The sequence below is a fragment of the Salmo trutta genome, chromosome 28 (genome assembly GCF_901001165.1).
Source record: "Salmo trutta chromosome 28, fSalTru1.1, whole genome shotgun sequence".
Classification (NCBI taxonomy): Eukaryota; Metazoa; Chordata; class Actinopteri; order Salmoniformes; family Salmonidae; genus Salmo; species Salmo trutta.
Window position 1 is genome coordinate 26,713,410 of NC_042984.1, and position 26,166 is coordinate 26,739,575.

The window sequence follows — 26,166 nt, forward strand, 5'->3', positions numbered from 1 at the left end:
GGAGTCATCATGCCAGGTAGTCCTGAGGCATGGTCCTAGGGCTCAGGTCCTCCGAGAGAGAGAAAGAAAGAAAGAGAGAAAGAGAATTAGAGAGAGCGTATTTAAATTCACACAGGACACCGGATAAGACAAGAGAAATACTCCAGATGTAACAGACTGACCCTAGCCCCCCGACACAAAAACTACTGCAGCATAAATACTGGAGGCTGAGACAGGAGGGATCAGAAGACACTGTGGCCCCATCCGATGAAACCCCCGGACAGGGCCAAACAGGCAGGATATAACCCAGGATATAATCTCACTGTAAATCACCACATGCCCCTTTCACATGTATGACTCATGTCTCTCACACATTGCAGAGCAACTTGATACAAGGTTCAATAACACTGCCAGAGATGGTTAGCTTGTGAATGACCATGTTCTGCTGTATCTGTACCAGTGGGCTGGCAAATAGGGTAGATTGCTTGCTGGTTTGTACATTCTGGCCCAGCTGATGAAGTGAAATGATGTTATATTGTTGAAGTGAAAAATAAGTTTACCCAGGGGAAACACTATAGTTGTTTACACAAAACATCTATAATTCATTTGTTAGCAGTAGTGCTTAAAACATACTAGAAAGAATGGCGTAGTGCTGTGATATATAAGGTTATTCCATGTAGTTAGGACACTCAAAGATTAGGCTGTTCCAAGTTATGGTGTGGTTGATCATTGGAAAAGCAGCATGCCCACGGATGTGACCTAACTTTATCCCTCTGTTGGGTTGAGATTCTGTGGAGACTTAAAGCAGCTTATCGAGGTAGTCTGGTCTTGTAATCTGTCTATAGACAACCACCACACTTCAGGTCATGTGAGACATGCTGTTAAGGCATTTTCGGTGCTCCATCCATTCTGATTCACAGAAAGAGCCCAGCACTGCCGGCCTTCAAAAACCCAATTAGGTCTCCCAGAGCCATATATTTAGATTACACATTGTGTATACAGATCATTAAGAAAACCTACTCTTTCCATGACAGACTGACCAGGTGAATCCAGGTGAAAGCTATGATCCCTTATTGATGTCACTTATTAGTGTAGATGAAGGGGAGGAGACGGGTTAAAAAAGGATTTTAAGCCTTAAGACAATTGCGACATGAATTGTGTATGTGTGCCATTCAGATGGTGAATTGGCAAAACAAAATATTTATGTGCCTTTTTGAACTGGGTATGTATGATAGAAGGTGCCAGGCGTACTGATTTATATGAAGAACTGCAATGCTTCTGGGTTTTTCACACTCAACAAAGGACATCCAGCCAATTTGACACAACTGCAGGAAGTATTGGAGTCAACATGGGTCAGTATTAGAGGTCGACCGATTATGATTTTCCACACCCTTACCGATTTTATTGGAGGACCAAAAAAAGCCGATAGCGATTAAATTACAACAATAGTGTGATATAGAGAGAAATAGTCCTATAATTCCTATAATAACTACAACCTAAAACATCTTGCCTGGGAATATTGAAGACTCATGTTAAAAGGAACCACCAGCCTTCATATGTTCTCATGTTCTGAGCAAGGAACTTAAACGTTAGCTTTTTTACATGGCACATATTGCACTTTTACTTTCTTCTCCAACACTTTGTTTTTGCATTATTTAAACCATATTGAACATGTTTCATTATTTATTTGAGGCTAAATAGATTTTATTAATGTATTATATTAAGTTAAACTAAAAGTGTTCATTCAGTATTGTTGTAATTGTCATTATTACAAATAAATAAAAAAATCAACAGATTAATCGGTATTGACTTTTTTGGTCCTCCAATAATCGGTATCGGCGTTGAAAAATCATAATCGGTCGACCTCTAATCTCCATAGACAAACATTGACAGTAGATCGGCCCATACTGAAGAGCTCAGTGACTTTCAATGTGGCACCGTCATAGGATGCCATCATTCCAACAAGTCAGTTTGTCCAATTTCTGCCCTGCTATAGCTGCCCTGCTGTTATTGTGAAGTGGAAATGTCTAGGAGCAACAACGGCTCAGCCGCGAAGTGGTAGGCCATACAAGCTCACCGAACAGGACCGCTGAAGCGTGTAGCGCTTAAAAAACGTCTGCCCTCAGTTGCAACACTCACTACTGAGTTCCAAACTGCCTCTGGAAGCAATGTCAGCACAAAAACTGCTCGTCGGGAGCTTCATGAAATTGGTTTCCATGGCCGAGCAACCGCACACAAGCCGAAGATCACCATAAGCAATGCCAAGCATTGGCTGGAGTGGTGTAAAGCACGCCGCTGTTGCACTCTGGCACAGTGGAAATGTGTTCTCTTGGGCGATGAATCGCGTTTCACCATCTGGCAGTCCGACGGACGAATCTGGCTTCGGCGGATGCCAGGAGAACGCTATCTGCCTGAATGCATAGTGCCAAATGTGAAGTTTGGTGAAGGAGGAATAATGGTCTGTGGCTGTTTTCATGGTTCGGGCTAGGCCCCTTAGTTCCAGATGAGGGAAATCTTAACGCTACCACATACAATGACATTCTAAACTATTCTTTGTGGCAACAGTTTGGAGAAGGCCCTTTCCAGTTTCAGCATGACAATGCCCCCGTGCACAAAGCGAGGTCCATATAGAAATGTTTTGTCGAGATCAGTGTGGGAGAACTTGACTGACCTGCACAGAGCCCTCCCATCAAACACCTTTGGGAGGAATTGGAAAGCCGACTGTGAGACCGGCCTAATCGCCCAACATCAGTGCCCGACCTCACTAGTGCTCTTGTGGCTGAAGGGTACCAAGTCCCCGCAGCAATGTTCCAACATCTAGTGGAAAGCCTTCCCAGACGAATGAGGCTGTTAACCTCTCTGGGCCAGTGGGACGCACCTACTCAACAGCCAGTGGAATCCCGTGGCGCGTTATTCAAATACCTTAGAAATGCTATTACTTCAATTTCTCAAACATATGACTATTTTACAGCATTTTAAAGACAAGACTCTCGTTAATCTAACCACACTGTCCGATTTCAAAAAGGCTTTACAACGAAAGCAAAACATTAGATTATGTCAGCAGAGTACCCAGCCAGAAATAATCAGACACCCATTTTTCAAGCTAGCATATAATGTCACATAAACCCAAACCACAGCTAAATGCAGCACTAACCTTTTGATGATCTTCATCAGATGACAATCCTAGGACATTATGTTATACAATACATGCATGTTTTGTTCAATCAAGTTCATATTTATATCAAAAAACAGCGTTTTACATTAGCATGTGACTAGCATTCCCACCGAACACTTCCGGTGAATTTACTAAATTACTCACGATAAACGTTCACAAAAAACATAACAATTATTTTAAGAATTATAGATACAGAACTCCTTTATGCACTCGCTATGTCCGATTTTAAAATAGCTTTTCGGTGAAAGCACATTTTGCAATATTCTGAGTAGATAGCCCAGCCATCACAGGCTAGCTATTTTGACACCCACAAAGTGTGGTACTCACCAAACTCCGATTTACTATTAGAAAAGTTTGATTACCTTTGGTGTTCTTCGTCTGAATGCACTCCCAGGACTTCTACTTCAATTACAAATGTTGGTTTGGTCCCAAATAATCCATAGTTCTATCCAAATAGCGGCGTTTTGTTTGTGCGTTCAAGACACTATCTGAAGGGTAAATAAGGGTGACGCCCGACGCGTTTCGTGACAAAAAAATTATAAATATTCCATTACCGTACTTCGAAGCATGTCAACCGCTGTTTAAAATAAATGTTTATGCCATTTTTCTCGTAAAAAAGCGATAATATTCCGACCGGGAGTGGTTGTTTTCGTTCAAAGAGAGAGAAAGTAAACTTGGTGTCAGCTCGGGCACGCGCCTCAGTCTCATTGTCCTCAGATCGACCACTTACAAAATGCGCTAATGTTTTTCAGCCAGGGCCTGCAAAGCCACCATTCAGCTTTCTGGCGCCTTCTGAGAGCCTATGGGAGCGTTAGAAAATGTCACGTCATGCCAGTGATCCCCTGTTTTGGTTAGAGATGATCAAGAAGGCCATGAAATGGTCAGAGAGAGCGCTTCCTGTTTGGAATCTTCTCAGGTTTTGGCCTGCCAAATGAGTTATGTTATACTCACAGACACCATTCAAGCAGTTTTAGAAACTTTAGGGTGTTTTCTATCCAAATCAAACAATTATATGCATATTCTAGTTACTGGGCAGGAGTAGTAACCAGATTAAATCGGGTACGTTTTTTATCCGGCCGTGCAAATACTGCCCCCTATCCCCAACAGGTTAAAGGGAGTGCTTCTAATCTCAGTTTGTTACCTGTATAAAATACACCTGTCCACAGAAGCAATCAATCAGATTCCAAACTCTCCACCATGGCCAAGACCAAAGAGCTCTCCAAGGATGTCAGAGACAAGATTGTAGACCTACACAAGGCTGGAATGGGCTACAAGACCATCGCCAAGCAGCTTGGTGAGAAGGTGACATCAGTTGGTGCGATTATTCGTAAATGGAAGAAACACAAAAGAACTGTCAATCTCCCTCAGCCTGGGGCTCCATGCAAGATCTCACCTCGTGGAGTTGCAATGATCATGAGAACGGTGAGGAATCAGCCCAGAACTACACGGGAGGATCTTGTCAATGATCTCAAGGCAGCTGGGACCATAGTCACCAAGAAAACAATTGGTAGCACACTACGCCGTGAAGGACTGAAATCCTGCAGCGCCCGCAAGGTCCCCCTTCTCAAGAAAGCACATATACATGCCTGTCTGAAGTTTGCCAATGAACATCTGAATGATTCAGAGGACAACTGGGTGAAAGTGTTGTGGTTGTGGTCAGATGAGACCAAAATGGAGCTCTTTGGCATCAACTCAACTCGCCATGTTTGGAGGAGGAGGAATGCTGCCTATGACCTCAAGAACACCATCCCCACCGTCAAACATGGAGGTGGAAACATTATGCTTTGGGGGTGTTTTTCTGCTAAGGGGACAGGACAACTTCACCGCATCAAAGGGACGATGGACGGGGCCATGTACCGTCAAATCTTGGGTGGAACCTCATTTCCTCAGCCAGGGCATTGAAAATGGGTCGTGGATGGGTATTCCAGCATGACAATGACCCAAAGCACACGGCCAAGGCAACAAAGGAGTGGCTCAAGAAGAAGCACATTAAGGTCCTGGAGTGGCCTAGCCAGTGTCCAGACCTTAATCCCATAGAAAATCTGTGGAGGGAGCTGAAGGTTCGAGTTGCCAAACGTCAGCCTCGAAACCTTAATGACTTGGAGAAGATCTGCAAAGAGGAGTGGGACAAAATCCCTCCTGAGATGTGTGCAAACCTGGTGGCCAACTACAAGAAACGTCTGACCTCTGTGATTGCCAACAAGGGTTTTGCCACCAAGTACTAAGTCATGAGGGGGTCAAATACTTATTTCCCTTATTAAAATGCAAATCATTTTATAACATTTTTGACATGTTTTTCTGGATTTTTTTGTTGTTATTCTGTCTCTCACTGTTTAAATAAACCTACCATTAAAATTATAGACTGTTCATTTCTTTGTCAGTGGGCAAACGTACAAAATCAGCAGGGGATCAAATACTTTTTCCCCTCACTGTACAAGGGGTACCGTGTATATACCGTGTATATCGTTTTGAGTTCCTTATTTTGTCGTCTTCCTGTCAGATCAATTCATCTATTACCGCTCTCTCAGGATCCCAACAGACAACACATGCCTGGTCAGCTTACCGTATTTCTTATCATGCATGTCTCTGTCAGAGTCAGCAACCGTCATCGGTGTCAGTGTTGATATCACCAACACCGAGCTAGTCACTCTGCTGATTCAGGAGTGGCTCCATATTTACTTTGAGAGTGCGATTCCACTATCCCTTGCTCGCATCAACACAGGTTTCTAATCCAGCCCAAATGTGTCACTCACTGCAGCTTTTTCTGCAGCCTCCAGCTAAAAGTGAATCCTGTCTGCAGCTGGGGCCGTGTCCCGGGCCAACAGACTAGAGCACAAAGCTCTAATGAGCCAGACTGCTGGTCCACACAGTTTCTGCTGGGACTCAAGCTGCAGGAGTCATTGGCCCGATGACAATGCTGTCAAACCTCATCCACTTAGTGTGGCTGAGTCAATGTTTCCCCTACCATTACTTTTCATAAGCGGGCAATGAGCGGTGCACCCCCACCTGGCTTTGGTGCTCTTTGCTGAAGAATTTGGCTTCAATTGGAAGAAACTGTGTCAGCACCTCTAGATTTGCTGCAAGTGCCTTTGCGCAATTGTGTATGTATGCATTGATGTCTTTCAGAAAAATACATGAATTGTGTAGCCAAGCATGAGCAGGCTTTGTTTACCAGACCATGACAGAGGTGTAGGTGGGTGGTAGAAACTCCCAGGAGGCAAGGTGCAGTCTAAAACTATAGACTTTAACTTGTGACTGAGTGAAAGTTTTAATTTAAGGTACATTGTTTGAGCCCTATGTGCTCTCGCGCTCTTAATTTAAAGGGCTTTATTGGCATGCGAAACATGTTTACATTTCCAAAGCAAGTTGAATTGTTAATAAATAAAAGTGGCATAAACAATCAGAAATGAACAGTAAATTTTACATTTGCAAATGTTTCAAAAGAACTGAGACATTTTAAATGTTATATTACTGGCTATGTACCGTCTTGTAACAATTTGCAAACAGTTGAAGTACAAAAGGGAAAATAAATAGACATAAATATAATTTGTATTTACAATGGTGTTTGCTTCACTGGTTGCCCTTTTCTTGTGTCAACAGGTCACAAATATTGCTACTGTGTCACCCAATAAATGTGGGAGTATATCAAAATTGGATTTGTTTCTAAATTCTTTGAGGGTCTGTGTAGTCTGAGGGAAATCTCTGTGTCTCGGTCTCTCTCAGTATCTCTGCCCAGCTGAAGGTGTGTAGAGAATCCTGTGCTTGAAGGCTGGCTAATTACTGGAATGTCTTCAAGTATGCCAGTTCAGGACTAGATGATTGGGAGAACGGCCCACAGTAGTCCTATTGTTTCAAGTATCGGGTCAGGCTGCTCTACTTTTAATTTGCCCTAAGGCTTTTACCTCTGTCCCTGAATCATGTGCTTCAAAACCCTGTATGTTTTTCTCATGAAAATGCATGGGAGCTAATTGTATCTCTTTCTCTCTTCTATAGTTAATAAGCACAAGCCATGGATTGAGACGACGTATCATGGCATCGTAACAGAAAATGACGACAAAGTACTTCTGGACCCTCCACTTATCGCCCTGGACAAAGACGCCCCGCTGCGCTACGCAGGTGAGAGAGGAGCTTTTTCTTCTACACTATCCTGATAGGTCATTTTCTCTGAACCCCTCGGTTCATGGATTCTGTTTTTTCTCTTCTTTCATGTACCATAAGGCGAGGAGAACAAATATAACCATTACAGATTCATTAGATTGAATCATTTGCCAACATTCCAAGTGTACAATGCTGCAAGTCAGTGGTTTGATAGCGAGCAGTCACAAAGATGTTATCATTACTCATTACTCATGCTGCTTTGCTCTTCAGAGACTTTTCAGTAGCGAATTGGGGATGCAGTAGCTACACATGATACAATGTTAGCATTCATAGGGAATCTATTTACTTGACGTCTCTATATGATCTTAAACCCACTTTGACCTCTGTAGTATGTGAAGAAGCATCAAGTTAATCTCTTTAATTTACGGCCAAGCTATGTCATCTGTGCTCCTTCTGCAAAGTCCAGTCATACACTCTACGTTAATCTTCTTGAAGTGCACCACCCAGTTTATTTTCCAAATCTGCCAGGGGAGATATTGCATATTAGATTTGTTTTTACCACACAGTGATCCGCAGCTGGTCCCCATATCCACCCTAAGGATCCTTTCATATCCAGATCAATCAGAAGTTTCCCTTTTAATGTTCGTCTCCGGGGAGAGGCACAATTAAACTGATATGTGCCAAGGCAGCATTAGGGCACTTTTTTTTTTGTAATCATACAAGAGATTGACTTTGGCTGAGGTTCAAAGCACCGTGGTATTGGGAATGGCTTTTTCCCCCTCCATCCCATTCATTCTGTGATCTTCAGTACTCCCTACACAACTCTCCTATGTCCCTTGTTGTGCCCTTGACCCTTTATTTTCTATCACACGTTAAGTGAATTTACTGTATTTAATCAACTGAGATGGGTGTACCGTTTTTCCTCAGAGAAAACAACTAAAGAATACCACAAATGATGTTCCTGTTATATTCTAGACTAGAACTTGACCACAATGAAATGGTCCATCTACTCCAGATTGTTAATGTATTTGATTTGAATGACAGGGTGCATAACCCAGCCCAATAGAGAACTCAACGTGAAGAGGAATCAAAATGCCCATTCATTGCACAACGATGGGTTCCTCTTACAGTAGTAAATTGGAGTTCAATGGAGCGCTCCACGCTGCCCTTCTTTGTACGCCACTCACCCCTTTGATGAGGAGGGCAGGGAAAGTGGACAGCGTGTCCCAGCAAAGTACAAACAGGGTTCACTGCAGTGCCACTGTACTCGATGGGATGTGCAGGGATGCTGGATCCACAGCTTGAATGTCTGTGTGAGAATGGTGTGTGCCATACGTCATTGGTGTGTGCATGCATCGTTGTGGCTGTGTCAGTCTGTCCATATGTGTACGTGTGGGTGTGTTCACTGGTGCAGCGATGGTAGGTTTTTAAGCTGTGGGAAGCTGAGCACAGCAGCCAGAGAAATAGCCAAGCCCGGAACGACATTACAGGGACACAATCAAGGACTCCTGTAGCATTTGGCCACAACAACATTTGGGTTACTTATTCCCTAATGTGACTCTGAGTATTAGGGACATCTGTACTGGACATTGGAGTATGATGTAGTATGGACATTTTGCCTTAACATGAGATCAATTCCTAATTTTATTCCAAGACAATGAGTTTATGCCAGTTGAATTGATCTGGCTTGTTTGTGTCTGCTTAGTGTACCATTGATACCATTTACCCTGTTATTTTGTATGATTTATCTTCCTTGAAATGTGATTAGTCTTGACAGGAACTCCTGCTGCTGAAGGGGGGATGAGCTAGCCTAGCTCTCTAAAATCTGTGTTTACATCAGGAAAGGGAGCTGTAGTATAACAAACAGGAGTGCAGTCAGAACAGCTGCTGTAAGAGCCTCTAAGTCAAAGATATTTGTGAAACATCCTTTGACTCCCCCATTGTGAATTTCATATTCTCACATATCCCTAAAACATAGAATTCGGGTTACCACAGAACCAATTAAGTCACCGTTTGGTCTGCTAAACATCATTTGACTACCCCATTGTGGAGTTCACATTGTCACGGGTCCCTCAGTTCAGGTGTCGGCCTATTCTTACGACGTCCGCCATCGATGCCCTTTGTATTGCCGGTCAATGGGCCTAGAATCAATACACATTGTGCTGGGATGAGGTCTTGTAGAAAATGTCGGGGGCTTGTAGCCAGAGCATAGGGCCAAGGCACGCAGGGTAGGCTGTGGGTAGAATTTCCCGAGTCGCAGCTATGCTGTCATTAGGGCTGGGGAGAGCATGGGGTGGGGGGAGGCCCAAGGCTTCCACCGCATGGTTGGTCCTGAACAGAAGCCCCTAATGGGAAATCCATTTCTAATTGTCTAGGTGAAAAATAAACGGACAGCTCACCCCACGAGAGGCCAGGGACACGGGTTGTAAACAATCAACCAAGCAGAACCGGCCTAATGTTAGCTGACCCAGGAGTAAGTTGTGAAGTTGTATCTCAACGCTCAGTTTGAAATACTGTATGTTAGCTTTTGGTTTAGTAGCACATTTTCTGTGAGTACAGTCTAATGCCAATGGCATAAGAGAGTTTTGATGAACTACGTTTTTATTCAGACCACACAGTAATGAGTAAGTAGTAAGGTAACATAACTTCCTAACAGGTCTGCTGAGATGAATGCTGCATTGTTATTACTGGGTCCAAACCTTCTGACGTAGGCTAGTAAGCTACAGTATCATCCTAAATGATTTTGTTTTCTATGGCATTCATCAGGAACTAGCGTTGGGCGCTATCCACATTTTCATACCGTTTCTGTACCATCCCAGGGTATACGGTATTACCAAATGTGCACACAAGGGGTGCTATTTAAAAAAAAAAGATCTATCTTTCTTTCTTTCTTTCTTTGATGAGCAAAACAATTTAGGCAACAGGAGGGGATTGAATGTCTGCTATAACCAAGAAGCTTGATCTTGTCATCTAGCCACTTACTGTTGACTAACCCCATTCCGTACAAATGTGCACAATCGCAGCATTCAAGAGACTGTGTTGGCATCAAAATCTGGGGTGTGAACTACGTTTCTATTCAAGCGTTGATTGACATGGAAATGGCCCGATTAGTATTGGAGAAAAGTTGAAAAAACCGACCCCTCTGACGCTGTACGTTAAATTGTGTCATGCCGTAACGTAAGGCACGCATAAAGCAACTGATTCGTACAGCCTGTCGTACAGCCTGTCTCCACCAGGTGTAATGCTCCTCTCGCAGATTAAAAACAAGAAAGAGACAGGGATAGGGTAAGGGGGATACCTAGTCAATTGTACAACTGAATGCATTCATTTTTTGCATCATCACTGCAAGCCATCATGACTCTCAAAAGCCGCGACAGCCGCTGTTTACTTCTAAAGATAACTTTAGCGCCGCCCTAAAAACCTGATTTTCAAATTCGACACAAACCTTCAAATAGGTATGTAATGACACATTATATAAATTCTTTATAGTGTTTTATTTACATTTTAGAGGTGATAAGTTGGACAGATCGGGTGAAAAAAGCTGTTTGCCCACACGGCTTATCTCCCCCGTTCCGCCATTTTTAAAAAGACCCTACGGAGCTCATTGCCTTCTTCAGTCATGAAGACACGGGCAGCATGAAGGTCTCGCCATTGATTTTGCTGGAAGGGGGAGAAATTGTGCTTTACAATGGCATTCATATTACAGTTGACCTGGAAGTATTATGTTTTTTGGGCCCTAAATTAAGGTCAATTGTACGTTACAGCGTGATGTACAAAAGTCCGTTAGCTAACTATAGCTAGAAAGTTAGCAAACCAAATGCATAGCTGGAGCCCTGAGCTGGATATAATTTGACTCATCGTAGATTCCTTAGTTAAACATAACTTATAGTTATTATATTATTTTTTTACGGTATTGAAAATCATACCGTCGATATTTCGAAATACCCCAAGAAACGGTATAAACTGTATATCGCCCAAGACTACCAATGAAATGCATAAATATTTTGCTGGTTATTGTTGTTTCTTAGCATGTCATGTGCAAAATGGTAAATCTGGGCAGTAGAAGCTTTTACTGTAATGTTTCTTTGTAACCTCTTCTTACTTTTCCTCTAAGGAAGAGGGCTTTTTGGGCTGTGTATTGATTTGCACGTCAAATTTGATTCCAAACTCTCAATGTGAATGTGTATCCATATATGGCAAAAGTATGTACAGTTGAAGTTGGAAGTAACTGTAAATATACAGTTACTTACACTTAGGTTGGAGTCATTAAAACTCGTTTTTCAACCACTCCACAAATTTCTTGTTAACAAACTATAGTTTTGGCAAGTCGGTTAGGACATTTACTTTGTGCATGACAAGTAATTTTTCCAACAATTGTTTACAGACAGATTATTTCACTTATAATTCACTGTATCACAATTCCAGTGGGTCAAGTTTACATGCACAGTTGACAGTGCCTTTAAACAGCTTGGAAAATTCCAGAAAATTATGTCATGGCTTTAGAAGCTTCTGATAGGCTAATTGACATAATTTGAGTCAATTGGAGGTGTACCTGTGGATGTATTTCAAGGCCTACCTTCAAACTCAGTGCCTCTTTGCTTGACATCATGGGAAAATCAAAAGAAATCAGCCAAGACCTCAGAAAAAAACATTGTAGACCTCCACAAGTCTGGTTCATCCTTGGGAGCAATTTCCAAATGCCTGAAGGTACCACGTTCATCTGTACAAACAATAGTACGCAAGTATAAACACCATGGGACCACGCAGCCGCCATACCGCTCAGGAAGGAGACGTGTTCTGTCTCCTAGAGATGATCGTACTTTGGTGCGAAAAGCCAGACTACGGTTTGCAACTGCACAAAGTGGCAAAATGGCTTAAGGACAACAAAGTCAAGGTATTGGAGTAGCCATCACAAAGCCCTACCTGAAACGTTTGACCCAAGTTAAACAATTTAAAGGCAATGCTACCAAATACTAATTGAGTGTATGTAAACTTCTGACCCACTGGGAATGTGATGAAAGAAATAAAAGCTGAAATAAATCATTCTCTCTACTAATATTGTGACATTTCACATTCTTAAAATAAAGTGGTGATCCTAACTGACCTAAGACAGGGAATTTTTACTAGGATTAAATGTCAGGAATTGTGAAAAACTGAGTTTAAATGTATTTGGCTAAGGTGTATGTAAACTTCCGACTTCAACTGTATCTTGTCCTCTCTGTATAACCTCTGAAATTCAACTTTTCTGACTGACCTGGGTTGATTTTCTCTCCCTTCTTGTAGAAAGTTTTGAGGTGACCTTCACCAAAGAAGGTGATGATGGGCTCTTTCTCCTGTCTTGTGCTCAGTTTTTTTTATTATTAACCCACTAACGCAAACTAGCATCCGCACTTTTACACAGAAACTCCTGCCATGCTCTTTAATCTCCTCCCCATTTGTTTTTGTTTAACTTTTACTTTTCTCTCACCCCAAATTTTTTGGAAAATACAACAACTGGATGAAAAGTGTGATGTGGGGCTGCGTGTACTTAGAAATATCTGTGCATGAGACATCCATTGTAGTTTGCAGACCCTAACAGTATTTCAGCCACAATCAGGGAAAAGGTGCTAAAGTCAGGAGTTGGTCTCAAAGATGTCTGTCATTTTGGCAAATTCATCATGAACAATCAACCAAGACTGATATCAAAGCAAATTTGAGACAATTACTTTAAATGAACAATTCTGCCTTGAGTTGAATATTTATTAAGAAAATACAACCTAGTGGAACCCATGCTAAATGTTGGGAAATTAAATTTGATAATGACATTTTTGTCATAGTGTAGTATTATGTATGGACAATAAACAGCACACCAATATCATTGGTGCCTCTCAAAAAAGAACCAAATTGAAATCAATGTGTCGGTATTACTTAAAAAAATATATATTACAGATGATTTTCACGCAATAACCAGGATTTTTGACCACTGGCAACTTGTAATTTCTCGAATTTTCAAAGCAAAGTCGCTGAGGTTGTTAATGCAAACTCTCTCTGCTGTGAGGTTTCTGTTGTTGCATCTTTTCCACCACTAATCTCTACCATTAGCATGGCTGCAGTTGTCATTTGATGTGGATGTCAAGCAAGTTGATATTTCTAACCCCAGTTCTCATCCAGTACTTTTGTTTGACTACTGCTATTGTACTGGTTTGATCCTCTATGATTTAATTTTGTATTCATTTCTAAATAGTTTGGGGTGTGAGGCAAAATTGCACAGGAAGACTTCCTTCACTCCAAAATGAACTTTTAATGGATTATTTTAATTTGTTAATTTTGTTTTTCTTCACTGTATTAGGTTTAGTGCCATTTGATACCGGACCACTTTATCATAATCGTTTCATATTACTTCTACTGTAAACGTTTAATATTTTGATTTAGGTTTCCTTTCTTTTTCCTATGTTCACTCTTTCTTTTCTTCTGAAATAGCCCTGTAATTTATAGCCTGACAGTGAAATGCACCGATTTTAATATCTTGCTCCAATATTGGCTTTGCACTCCCTCTTCGTTTTGGTTTGGTTTGATTAGTTTAATTGTTGTGATGTAAAGTACTCCTGTGAAATGCCTGTCCACATATTTATTGGTTTCAACATGCATGACTGGATGCGATGTGATCAGTCAGCCCACTATTATGCTAAATGTCCCCACTCCCCCTCCCCTCCCCTCAAGTACTCACCCATACAACAATGCTTCTGGCTTCCTCCACAGACACCCCCTGCCCCCAAATGTACAAATCCCTGGCTGCCAAAACCTTTGGCTGTTCCTTATTTAAGTTTGTGTATACATAGTGTTTTATTACTAATATGACTTTAGACTTCAACAAGGAACTTTCCCCTTCTAAACAAACACTTTTTCGATTCTTGACCTGTTCAGGTGAGATTTGTGGCTTCAGGATCCATGGGCAGAATGTTCCCTTTGAGGCAGTGGTCCTGGACAAGTCCACGGGTGAGGGAGTCATTCGAGCTAAGGACAAGCTGGACTGTGAACTCCAGAAGGAGCACACCTTCACCATCCAGGCCTATGACTGTGGAGAGGGCCCCGACGGAGCCAACATGAAGAAATCTCACAAGTATGTCTGACTCTGCTCCGTAGTGCCCCAGGGCCCCGTACTGGGACCAATTTGCAAAGTCAACACTTGTGCCACAGTGTGTGCAATTTCTTCCCGCCTTGACTCAATTTTGTTCGAATGACCTTATCTTAGTGTGGGTAGGACATTCTGCTGGTGCCAGCAGTCCTTTTAAAATTAGATTGATGCGATGAGTCCATCAATCAAAATTCACCTTGCAGTCTATGAATTTGATAATTGCCAACATATTCAATCAAGTAAAGGTTGGAAGGAAAATGTGCACAATAATGGTGCATTTCCATACAGGATTTTCCCCAGTGTTTTACCCAAAAGGCTCAGACTTTTCTGTGTCCATCTACGCGGGCCCGCACCCATGTCTCACTGGGCATGGCTTCGGCAGACCTGCTCTCAGTTGGGGCCAGAGCCACACTTCAGCTGGCATTTATACTGAACAAAAATATAAATATAAAGTGTTGGTCCCGTGTTTGATGTGCTGAAATAAAAAAAATCCCAGAAATGTTCCATATGCACAAACATTTATTTCATATTTTGTGCACAAATTTGTTTATATCCCTGTTAGTGAGCATTTATCCTTTCCTAAAATAATCCATCCACCTGACAGGTGCGGAATATCAAGAAGCTGATTAAACAGCATGATCATTACACAGGTGCACCTTGTGCTGGGGACACTAAAAGGCCACTCTAAAATGTGCAGTTTTGTCACACAACACAATGCCACAGATGTCTCAACTTTTGAGGGAGCGTGCAATTGGCATGCTGACTGCAGGAATGTCCACCAGAGCTGTTGCCAGAGAATTGAATGTTAATTTCTCTACCATAAGCCGCCTCAACGTTGTTTTAGAGAAATTGGCAGTACGTCCAACCGCCCTCACGACCGCAGACCACGTGTAACCACGCCAGCCCAGCAGCTCCACATCCGGCTATTTCACCCGCGGGATCGTCAGACACCAGCCACCCGGACAGATGATGAAACTGAGGTGTATTTCTATCTGTAATAAAGCCCTTTGTGGGAAAAAACTAATTCTGATTGGCTGGGCCTGGATCCCCAGTGGCTATCTGTGAACTTTAACACCTTCTCACAGAGCAACTGTTTTGATTATTTAGAGGTATTTCATATGCTTTGGCAATGTAAACATATGTTTCACATGCCATTAAAGCCCCTTAAATTGAACAAAAATTTAATTGGTGGTTGATTCTGCTCTTCACAAGTCCTCACTGTCAGCCCTAGCTATGGAAACACAATATCCCTAGTATAATCCTAGTATAATATAAGGGTGTATACAATAGTGTAACACTTTTTTACTTTTGAGACAAGAAGATGAGTACTGTCTCCAATCTCAGAGGTCTCCCTTGCCCACATTGAGTCATCCTTCCTTACTATCCTTGATTATGTTAGTATAATCAAAGTTATCCAGCTGTAATGCAACATTATGATAAATTGTGATTGGCTGCAATACAGCCATCCAAAAATTGTTATTGCACAGATTACTTAGTCAGGTAAGCAGAGACTAATGTTATTCACAGAAGCTTGTGTGATGGATGTATCTTTTTGGTCGGTCAGTCTGTCGTCACCAGTTTAACTTTGACCCCACCAGGGCCACCGTCCACATCCAAGTGAACGACATCAACGAGTATTCCCCAGTGTTCAAGGAGAAGTCCTACAAAGCCACGGTCATCGAGGGTAAGAAGTATGACAGCATCCTGAAGGTGGAGGCAGTGGATGCCGACTGCTCATTCCAGTTTAGCCAAATCTGCAGCTACGAGATCGTCACCCCAGATGTGCCCTTCACTGTTGACAAGGATGGTAAGGACCCCGACGTAGCTTCCCAACCCTGCCGCCTGCCAAAAAACAAACTGCTTAAAAATAGATCAGAGCTGCGATTCTTATTGACCTAGACCAATTGTTTTATTGATCTCGGCAAACAGTAAGTCTGTCATTTTTTTTATTCAGCACTTTGCCTTTGAAGTGTAGGCTTGCACCTTGAAATGCCAATCTCTGTATTATGATAATCCCTTGCGTGTCTAATCTGATTTTAGAAGTTGGGCTTTGATTAGCACTGTTTACTTTTGTTCTTAGCGCACCTGTAGCCTGTTGGCATTCCATCAATGAAAAGCTCAAATCAGCTCAATTCTTTATTTTTATTTTTTTTCTTCACTCAGGCTTCATCAAGAACACAGAGAAGCTGAACTACAGCAAAGAGCGCATGTACAAACTGACGGTGACTGCCTACGACTGTGGGAAGAACCGCGCCTCAGAAGATGTGCTGGTCAAGATCAACATTAAGCCCACCTGCAAGCCCGGCTGGCAAGGTAGCAAAGGCCCTACTCTATCAGTAACTCTCAAACGGCTTCAGGATCTGTTAGTGTGTGGGACTCTAAGGCTAAAGTTTACAGTATACCATTGGAAAGAAGTCGTTCAACCCTCAAGCTTATCCTCTCTTAGCTAGCTTCAGAATCACTGCCTAATGAATGAACAGAGTATCGACTGCAAATGTCTTATACCATTATTTGTAGTGTTGCGTTTAAACATGTTGCTCATTTCTCTTCTCTCTTTCACGTTCTCTCCCTCTATACATCTCTCTTTCTCAGGTTTCAACAAGAGGATTGAGTACGAGCCTGGCACAGGCAGTCTGGCCCTTTTCCCCAGCATGCACTTGGAGACCTGCGAAGAGCCAATCACCTCCATCCAGGCCAACATCGAGCTGGAGACCAATCACATCGGAAAGGGCTGCGACCGAGACACCTACTCTGAGAAGTCCCTGCACAAGCTATGTGGTGAGAAACCCTAAACCTACAACAAAACAACCATGGTATACTGTAGCTCAGAGCATGTATCTCTGCTAATCAAGCAATGTGCCAAACAACATCCATTCCTCGTAATGCAGTCCATTCCAAAATAACCTACCCTCAGTGAACAAAGTGGATTTGATTTGTTGACATGATGTAATTGTTAGCTGGGGAAAACGAGTCATCGCTTTTCTCATCTGTAGCATTGTGTATTTGTGTCTAAACCTGGCATTCGGGGTGTGTGTGTGTGTGTGTGTGTGTCTCTCAGGCGCCAGCGCTGGCACGGTGGAATTACTGCCTGCACCAAGCAGCTCTGCCAACTGGACGGTGGGTCTGCCCACAGACAATGGGCATGACAGCGACCAGGTGTTTGAGTTCAACGGCACCCAGGCCATAAAGGTGCCCGAGGGCGTGGTGAGCACCAGCCTGAAGGAGCCCTTCACCGTCTCTGTGTGGATGAGGCACGGCCCCGGGGCCAGGGAGAAGGAGACCATCCTCTGTAACTCGGACAAGACCGGTACGCTACCCTCTACTCACTGTAAAACATACCCCATGTGGTGTACTCCGTTGAGCCTGTCTGGAGTGCTGGTACGATGGGGTTTGCACTTTTGGGACTATTCCATTGTGCCTGGCAAGCTCAATCGAGCACAGCTTAGGAATGTGAAAGAAAATAATTAGGGTTATGATTCGTACCAAGGTCTGATACCCCATACATCAATAGACAATATTTGTCCTCTCGTGATAGGACCAAAATTCTGGCAACTTTACCAAAATTCCCAGGTTTTCTTGAAATCATGGTTGGAGGATTCCAGATTTTCTGCTCATTCTATTTTGATTCTGTGAATCTTCCATCTGGGATTTTTGGAGAACTTGGGAATATTGGAACGTTACCGGAGCTTGGCAAACCTACCTTTAACCCTAATCTGGTGCCCATCCCACAGAGATGAACAGACACCACTACTCCCTCTACGTCCACAACTGTCACCTCATCCTGCTGCTGCGTCAGGACCCCGCAGAGACGGAGAACTACAAACCAGCGGAGTTCCACTGGAAACTGGACCAGGTGAGCTGCCACACTTTTAATTTAATTTTGGGTAAAACGAATGCATACACCAAACAAGATGCGTTTGCATTTGATCGCAGAGGATAACACTTCAAAGCATTAATTAAAACACTTATTTTCGTGGTCTGCTTGGTCACCAGGACACAACCAAGACTGCCCCTTTTTCAACACCACACCTCAAGACAGTTTGACTGTAGTAGTAGTTACTTTATTGTCCCAGATTTGACTAGTGAGAATGTCCCAGAACCCCACAACAACCAATGATTTTCAGCTGCCTCTCAAAATCATAGCAAAATTCCAAATGGTTTGTCCATTAGCACAATCCGTTTTGTCATTGCCATAACAAAGATGTTTATGAGGACTCTAGAATGAGAGCAGGGTAGTAGAACATATGCAGAATGAGCTCTTTGCCATGTCTACCTCATCATGGCCTCGACTAGGCTCCAACCCAGTCAATATTTAATTGATTTCTTGCATCTTCTCTCCTTGCCTCATTCTCAAATCGTATTGGAGAAGAAAGTCAGAAGGGAGGGACCTAGGACAATAAGGTTGAGAAGGAGGCGAGGAAAGACTCATTTAGACAGAGTTGACTTTCACCTCCTGCCCCTTCTCCTCTCTCTCTCCCTCCAGGTGTGTGACAAAGAGTGGCACCACTACGTGCTGAACGTGGAGTTCCCCTCCGTGGCTCTCTTTGTAGACGGGGCCACCTTCGAGCCCTTCCTGGTCACCGAAGACTACCCCCTGCACTCCTCCAAGATCGACATGCAGCTCACTATCGGGGCCTGCTGGCAAGGTAAACTAGCCACAAAGTAGCCTGGTCCCAGATCTGTTTGTGCTATCACCAAACATTTGGAGTTGACATGATAACTCAAACAGATCTGGGACCAGGCAAGACACAGCGGGAATGTTGGTGAAAACAGACAAAAGCATGTCTTAAGATATTATCTTAACAACAAAAATAAATCCCTTATCAGGATGTTTTAAGATGTCATCCTTTAGCTTACATGGCAATGAATGTATCAGCTAAGACACCAGTATTGATCTTTGAGTTTATATTGATAGTTACTTAGGAAAAATGCTAGAATAAGGCTTTCTGTTTGAGAATTCGTTTTTTTTCTTTCCATTTTTTTTCATTGATATACAGTGGTAGTAGTTCTCCTTGTTTTGTTTATGCCTAAAATGTGTACATGTAATTGTTCTGATATACCGTACATACAGTATTAACTCTTTCCCTGCTACCAGGATGATGCACTATGAGTTCATGTGTAACATCAAACCAACCTCTCCTGATTCTCAATCCCTTACCCCCTGCTTTCTTTCCCTGAACTCTCTCCTGTACTCTCTACAGACAACCCAGGACATGACAAAGACAATGAGACAGTCTCTGAGCCTTCCACAGGTTGCTCAAGTCTTTCCCTTACTCCTTAATGTGCCATTTGTCCATCTTGTTAACGGCATCATCATCATCATCACCCCCGACTAGAATGTCTTCCACATTCTAGCTGCACGAGGAATGATTCTCTAACTCTACATTTCTAGCATGAGACAGTCTGCGTAAGACTGGATGCAACATATTCCTGGACGGCTTTTTTTTGTATCACTTTGATATTTCTATTATTCATAAGCCAATGCAGTATTCTCTCAATTTCGCCTTCAGACGGTGCTCTCTATTACCCGATGCAGTATTTGGAGATGTTTAACATTTCGGTGCATGACCTTGCGTAAGGAGCTGCGGCTCCAGAGTATCTGATGACAACAATGCTCAGCTTGCGACACAGCGATTCTGCTGCTGGCTGCAGGACAATGTGACCTTGAGAGAGGCGAGGCCAGATTTGTGTTGCAGTGACGCAGCCACAGCAGACCCATCTTCATGCACTACCGGGTGCATCAAGTCCCTGCACAATATTCACCTCGAGCTTATGATTTTCACCTCAAGAAATGCACCAGTATATTGAAATGAGTTAACAATAAATCAAGAACCATAACTGATAGGATACATCGCAGCTAGCACTAAATGATCTGAGAACCATATGTTTCTTAGGGCTTGGTGAGAGCATGGTTGTCTTATGGTTATTTTGGACGTACTGCCGACGTTGCATACAAACTTTTCTGGAATGGTGCAGGATAGTTGCTTGGCTTTGGAACATTCTCAGCACATTTAAGGAACTTGACAAAAAAAAAAAATTATTTTCTTGGTATTTCATTACTTTAACAGAATGTTTCCAAAAAGTTCAAACATAGTTACATTTAATTTAAATGTTGGTAATATTCTAGGAAAGTTCTCCAACTGGTTTGACCATTAGAACGTTCCTAATGGTTGTATTTAAAGTCATGTTCTCAAATTATTCAGAGAACGTAAAACAAAATGGTCCATTAAAAACTACAAGAAAACCTTTGTAACGTTCAGAGAACGTTCTAAGAATGTTGATTTAAAAACGTACATTCTGTTCTCTGTGTCAACCAAACACTCTTTATCCTCTGTCTTGTTAAATGTGTTCAGGTGTGTTGGCTGCGGCTACTAATTGGCCACACCTGATCTTAATGAGAGCTTCCTTCCTTTGAAATAGGGCCTGTTTGAATAGACTAAAATTAACAGCTTTGTATGAGTTTAAAAAACATGGTATGCTGGTGGCACAGTGGACAAATTCCATGGATGGAGAACAGAAGTTCATAGGTTCGAATCTCAGTGACCGCGCGCAATAAAACAATGTGTTTGCACTAAACAAATTAATTTCCATCTTTGCTTGGAGTTCAGAACAGTTATCCCAAACTAAGCTAGCAGTGTTATTCAAAGTGTTATTAAAACATTCAGGTAAAGGTATTAAAAAATAACCTTTACATTTCATTAAAAACATTTTAGAGAATGTTCTGTTATTTAATTACCTTCAAATAACCTATAATTTCCATTCTCATAGTGTTAATTAAACATCCCAGGAAAACTTTCAGGGAATCATAGTGAAATGTTCTCAGAACCCCCCTGCAACCTAAAAAGGAATGTTCCCAGAACAGGCAAAATGTTTACTTCTGTTCTAAGAACGTTTAAAAAAAAAAAAAAAATGTCAGTTTTACCGTCAGGAAACTTATGGCTTCGTTCCCACAACCAATGGGAAGGCAAAATCTTACGTTCCCTCAGCTTCCAAGGAACCAAATGTGCTAACTGGGATGTAAGTCACATTTAAGATTTTCCTCACAATCGATTGTAGCAAAAGTATATTGAAAAACATAAATTATATTGAAATATCAAGAATCATCATGGCCTGGTGGGATACATATTGGTATGAAAATGTATGTAAGATTATAACATTTGAAGTGAAGACATTGAACCGATTCCATGACAGCATGCCCCCCCCTCCAATCCATTCTTTTTTCCACCATCAAACTGCAAATTGGTGCATGTTTGGCTGGAGGCCTGTATCAGCTCATCCGTCATCCATTCTCAGGCCTTTTAAGGGCACACATACTAACTTGCATGAGAGCGCCAGTCACGCGGCCTTTGCTGCACATTCAGATGGCATGCTTCAAACCGCTGGCCCAGAAAAGGTCAGTCTGCAGATTTATACGCCTGGCTGACTGTGTGTGTTTTCTCCTCCGCTCTTCGCTGGGTCCAGGCGGCAACGCTCGCATGTCCCAGTTTTTCCGGGGGAATCTAGCCGGCCTGATGATCCGTTCGGGAAAGCTGGAAAACAAGAAGGTGATCGACTGCCTGTATACCTGCAAGGAGGGCCTGGATGTGCAGCTGCCTGAGGAGGTGGCCTCTGCCGTCAAGGTGAGAGGTCTAGCTATAGCCTGGGGGGCTGGAGGGGCTCTGGGGTGAAGTTTCCCCTCTGTAAAGATCAAGGATCAGCTTTCCTAACCTTAAAGGGATAGTTCACAATTTTTTTTTTTTTACACATTACACATACCATGTAAGCAGTCTATGTACAAGGTATGACAGCAATCCATGCCTTTAGTTTCCCTGGCAGTGGCTGGCGCTGTTTGGTGAGCTTCACAATCTATTTTTGATACTTTGGATGATTTCGACATGATGCGCGAAAAAGGCTAATATCGTTCCCATGACTTGAATGGGATTTCTGCCACAAATGCTGAAACGTTAGCATTGGTAAACTTCCAGGGAAACGAAACCAAAGCAGTGAACTATCCCTTTAACCGGGCTACAAAGTCCAGTGGATTGGTGTACCTCTAATACAGTCACATTTATAACAATACAACTTGCTTGAAGTTATGGGACTAAGGGCTAAAAGAGAGTACATTGAACATGAGTACAGCCCTAAGAGGGGCTTCAGTCTTCTAGCAATGACTTTGATATGTGGCTTTTTTCTCCTACTAAAGTGAATGACTGTAAGTTGCTCTGGATAAGAGCGTCTGCTAAATGACTAACATGGAAAATCAACAGTTGGGGCTCACTCTGCCGCCATCACCTCTTCTCTCTCAGGTGGCGTTCAACCCCAACCAGTCGTCGCTGACCGTGGAAGGCGATGACATTGAGGCTTTCGACAAGGTCATGCAGCACATCTCCTACCTGAACTCACGCCAGTTCCCCACCCCCGGCATTCGACACCTCCGCGTCTCCACCACCGTCAAGTGAGTGTCCCGTGCCATCAATAAACACTTTGGCCCCATATACACTTTGGGTCAGTTTCCCAGACACAGATTAAGCCTAGCCCTGGACTAAAACATGTATAGAGATTCTCCATTAAGCATGCTTTTTAGTCCAGGACTAGGCTTGATCTGTGTCTGGGAAACCAGCCCTGAATGATATAATACAGTGTCTGTGCACCAGACCACTTGGTACAATAAGACAGCAATATGGCTACTGAGTTTGGCTGTTTAGCCAGGCTTACCAATATATGCTTTATGATATTATACATTTTGTGTCAGTGAAAGATGATGATATTTAAATGGTAAATCACTGACATGTTTAAAAGGTGCTGCTTTACACTCAAATAAAGATTCAAAAGGTTATTTATTCAAAGGGAATTTAATCAAAACATCTGAATAGAAAGGTAAAATGGAGGGTAGTGTGTACCTGCCTTTTCCAAAGTGAATTCAACATGAAAGTTAAAATGGTAAGATAGAGGTGAAAAGAATGAAAGACTGCTTCAAGTGAACTGCAAACTGTTTTAAAGTTTCACAGTATAGCCAATCAAATGGTCCCCTGCCATATTTGCATGCACTTAGAAAGACAGAGGATATTTTTCTCGCATATTGCATGCAAACTAAACAAATGTTTATACTTAAAGATAAAAGAGGCCAAATTGAATGTCATGGCTAATATACTGCTTATATTAGACTGAAATGGACATATCAATTGAAATGGACCTAATCTGAAACCGTTGGCTTGCTAGGTGCTTCAATGAGGAGACGTGCATCTTGGTACCGGAAGCGGCGGGATACGTGATGGTGCTGCAGCCCGAGGAGCCCAAGATCAGCCTGAGTGGCATCGACCACTTTGCCCGCGGCGCTGCAGAGTTTGAGAGCCCTGAGGGCGTGACTCTGTTCCCCGAGCTGCGCATCGTCAGCACCATCACCCGCGAGGTTGAGGCTGAAACCGAGCCAGAGGCCACAGAGGCCACAGAGGGGGCAGAGGACGACCCCACAGGTACTAAGACGTACCACCCTACTGTAGATCATACGTCCATACTTTAAATAGGTCCACCTTAATGTAAATCAGGGGTAGGCAACTAGATTCAGCCGTGGGCTTATTTTTGTCAGGGTGAATGGTCAGGGGGGACGTAAAATAATGATAATTTGTACACTGAAATTGACCACAACTACTGTAAGCCCAAAAAGAGATTGTTCTTTTGAAATACAATCATTTCATACCTCGAATACATTGAGACACGATCACGTCTCTTTTTTTATTTGTGTGAATACTTAGTTAGGAACAGATTTCCTCAATTAAACAAATTTTTTGCTTAATTCGTTGTTTTTTAAATATTTTTTGACCCAAAACTTAAATTTCAAAAAATTGAATAACTTGGGGGAGCCAAACATGTTTTTTTTTTAAAGCACTCTATAGATTGTACCCCCTTACTGTAGATTGTGTACCACCTTACAGTTAAGGAATGTTTCTAAACCTTTAAGGTTTCTCAACCAGCAAGCTATGGTCCGGTCCCTCTTCTTTGAAGTATCCCCTTAAATTAAAACCAGCTCTTGAGAACTGACAAACTGTCAGTCAGCCAACCATCTCAGGGACCTGTTTGTATCATCCCAGGGACCATTGGCGGTCTACAGATCAGAGGTTGGCTGTAGATACAGTGCCTTCGGAAAGTATTCAGACCTTTTACTTTTTTCCATTTTTTTTTCCATTACAGCCTTATTGTAAAATGGATTAAATATAAAGGAGGGAGGCTGAGAGAGATGTAGAAAGAGGAGAAAGAGAATGCAAGAAAGGGAGGGGGAGCGATCCAGAGATTGAAAGAGACAAAGTGCCCTTGTGGAAAAACAAGCCATATGGGAAAACATCCCCGAACAACACACCACATACATTTGGAGGAGCACAGAGTCATCCACAGAAAATACCACAGCCAAGATCATGGTTCAGGGCATTTCATTTGAACTCAAAGTGGTTCTTCTTCCCTACAATTGCAGAGACTAGGCAGATCCAAATTGCTTTCAATCGGAAATATTGGTTCAGGCAGACATGGATGCTCATTTTAGATGCCCTTGTGTCCCTAAGGGCAAATCTGGAGGAGACCCCAATGCACGGGGATTAATTGTACTGGCTGAATTGAATTGGGTTGATATTGGCCAGACCCTGGTATATATCCCAGTGGAAACAAGTAGATAACACACAGAGGATTAGGCCACCAGTGGCAAGCTGTGGGAGGGAGGAGGAGGAGGGAGCTGTGGGAGGGAGGAGGAGGAGGGAGCTGGAGGAGGAGGGAGCTGTAGGAGGGAGGAGGAGAGAGCTGTGGGAGGGAGGAGGAGGGAGCTGTAGGAGGGAGGAGGAGGAGGAGGGAGCTGGAGGAGGGAGCTGTAGGAGGGAGGAGGAGGAGGGAGCTGTGGGAGGGAGGAGGAGGAGGGAGCTGTGGGAGGGAGGAGGAGGAGGGAGCTGTGGGAGGGAGGAGGAGGAGGGAGCTGTAGGAGGGAGGAGGAGGAGGGAGCTGTAGGAGGGAGGAGGAGGAGGGAGCTGTAGGAGGGAGGAGGAGGAGGAGGGAGCTGTGGGAGGGAGGAGGAGGAGGGAGCTGTTGGAGGGAGGAGGAGGGAGCTGTAGGAGGGAGGAGGGAGCTGTAGGAGGGAGGAGGGAGCTGTAGGAGGAGGGAGCTGTAGGAGGGAGGAGGAGGAGGGAGCTGTAGGAGGGAGGAGGAGGAGGGAGCTGTGGGAGGGAGGAGGAGGAGGGAGCTGTAGGAGGGAGGAGGAGGGAGCTGTGGGAGGGAGGAGGAGGAGGGAGCTGTAGGAGGGAGGAGGAGGAAGCTGTGGAAGGGAGGAGGGAGGGGTTGTTTACTACTCAAGCTTTATGGGAGGGTTATTTGACCAGCTACGACATCTGTTCATCTATTTGGTCTGATAAAGAACAAGGCAGGGAGTGCTAGAGAGAAGAGGGAAAAAAATAGAAACAGAAGAGGGAGAGCGAGAGAGAATGAACTAGGGAGGGAGGCTGAGAGAGATGTGGAAAGGGGAGAAAGAGAATGCAAGAAAGGGAGGGCGAGCGATCTAGAGATTGAGAGAGACAAAGTGCCCTTGTGTAAAACAAACCATATGGGAAAACAGGGCTTAGAGGTCTACTACCGCTGTTGCCTACCAGCACTGCTGTTCTCATTACCTCTGGTTGATAAACAATGTACTGGACATCATGGGCTGGTTTCCCAGACACAGATTAAGCCCTGTCCTGGACTGAAAAGCTCCATAGTTACCTTTTTATTTTCCTGATATTAAGCAGGTGGTTTCTTTGAAATTACTATTATCCATTGTTACCACATAGTTTCTTAGTAAATACCACCTGTA

At 43.1% G+C, this 26,166-nt stretch overlaps 1 protein-coding gene across 4 annotated transcripts in view; it reads left to right on the forward strand.

Moving 5' to 3' along the window:
* The window catches only part of clstn1 (calsyntenin 1), a 70,083-nt gene that overhangs the window by 28,324 nt on the left and 15,593 nt on the right, over positions 1–26,166 (forward strand). The window contains exons 2-14 of one of the 4 annotated variants that reach the window (XM_029719399.1): positions 7,148–7,270; positions 12,536–12,565; positions 14,156–14,351; positions 15,965–16,173; positions 16,530–16,679; positions 16,959–17,144; positions 17,425–17,673; positions 18,098–18,219; positions 18,850–19,012; positions 19,568–19,618; positions 21,828–21,985; positions 22,652–22,800; positions 23,565–23,818. In XM_029719399.1, the coding sequence (XP_029575259.1) occupies positions 7,148–7,270; positions 12,536–12,565; positions 14,156–14,351; positions 15,965–16,173; positions 16,530–16,679; positions 16,959–17,144; positions 17,425–17,673; positions 18,098–18,219; positions 18,850–19,012; positions 19,568–19,618; positions 21,828–21,985; positions 22,652–22,800; positions 23,565–23,818 (2,040 nt within the window). The remainder of the gene's footprint in view (positions 1–7,147; positions 7,271–12,535; positions 12,566–14,155; positions 14,352–15,964; positions 16,174–16,529; positions 16,680–16,958; positions 17,145–17,424; positions 17,674–18,097; positions 18,220–18,849; positions 19,013–19,567; positions 19,619–21,827; positions 21,986–22,651; positions 22,801–23,564; positions 23,819–26,166) is intronic. The other 3 variants (XM_029719402.1, XM_029719400.1, XM_029719403.1) reach the window with 3 other exon arrangements.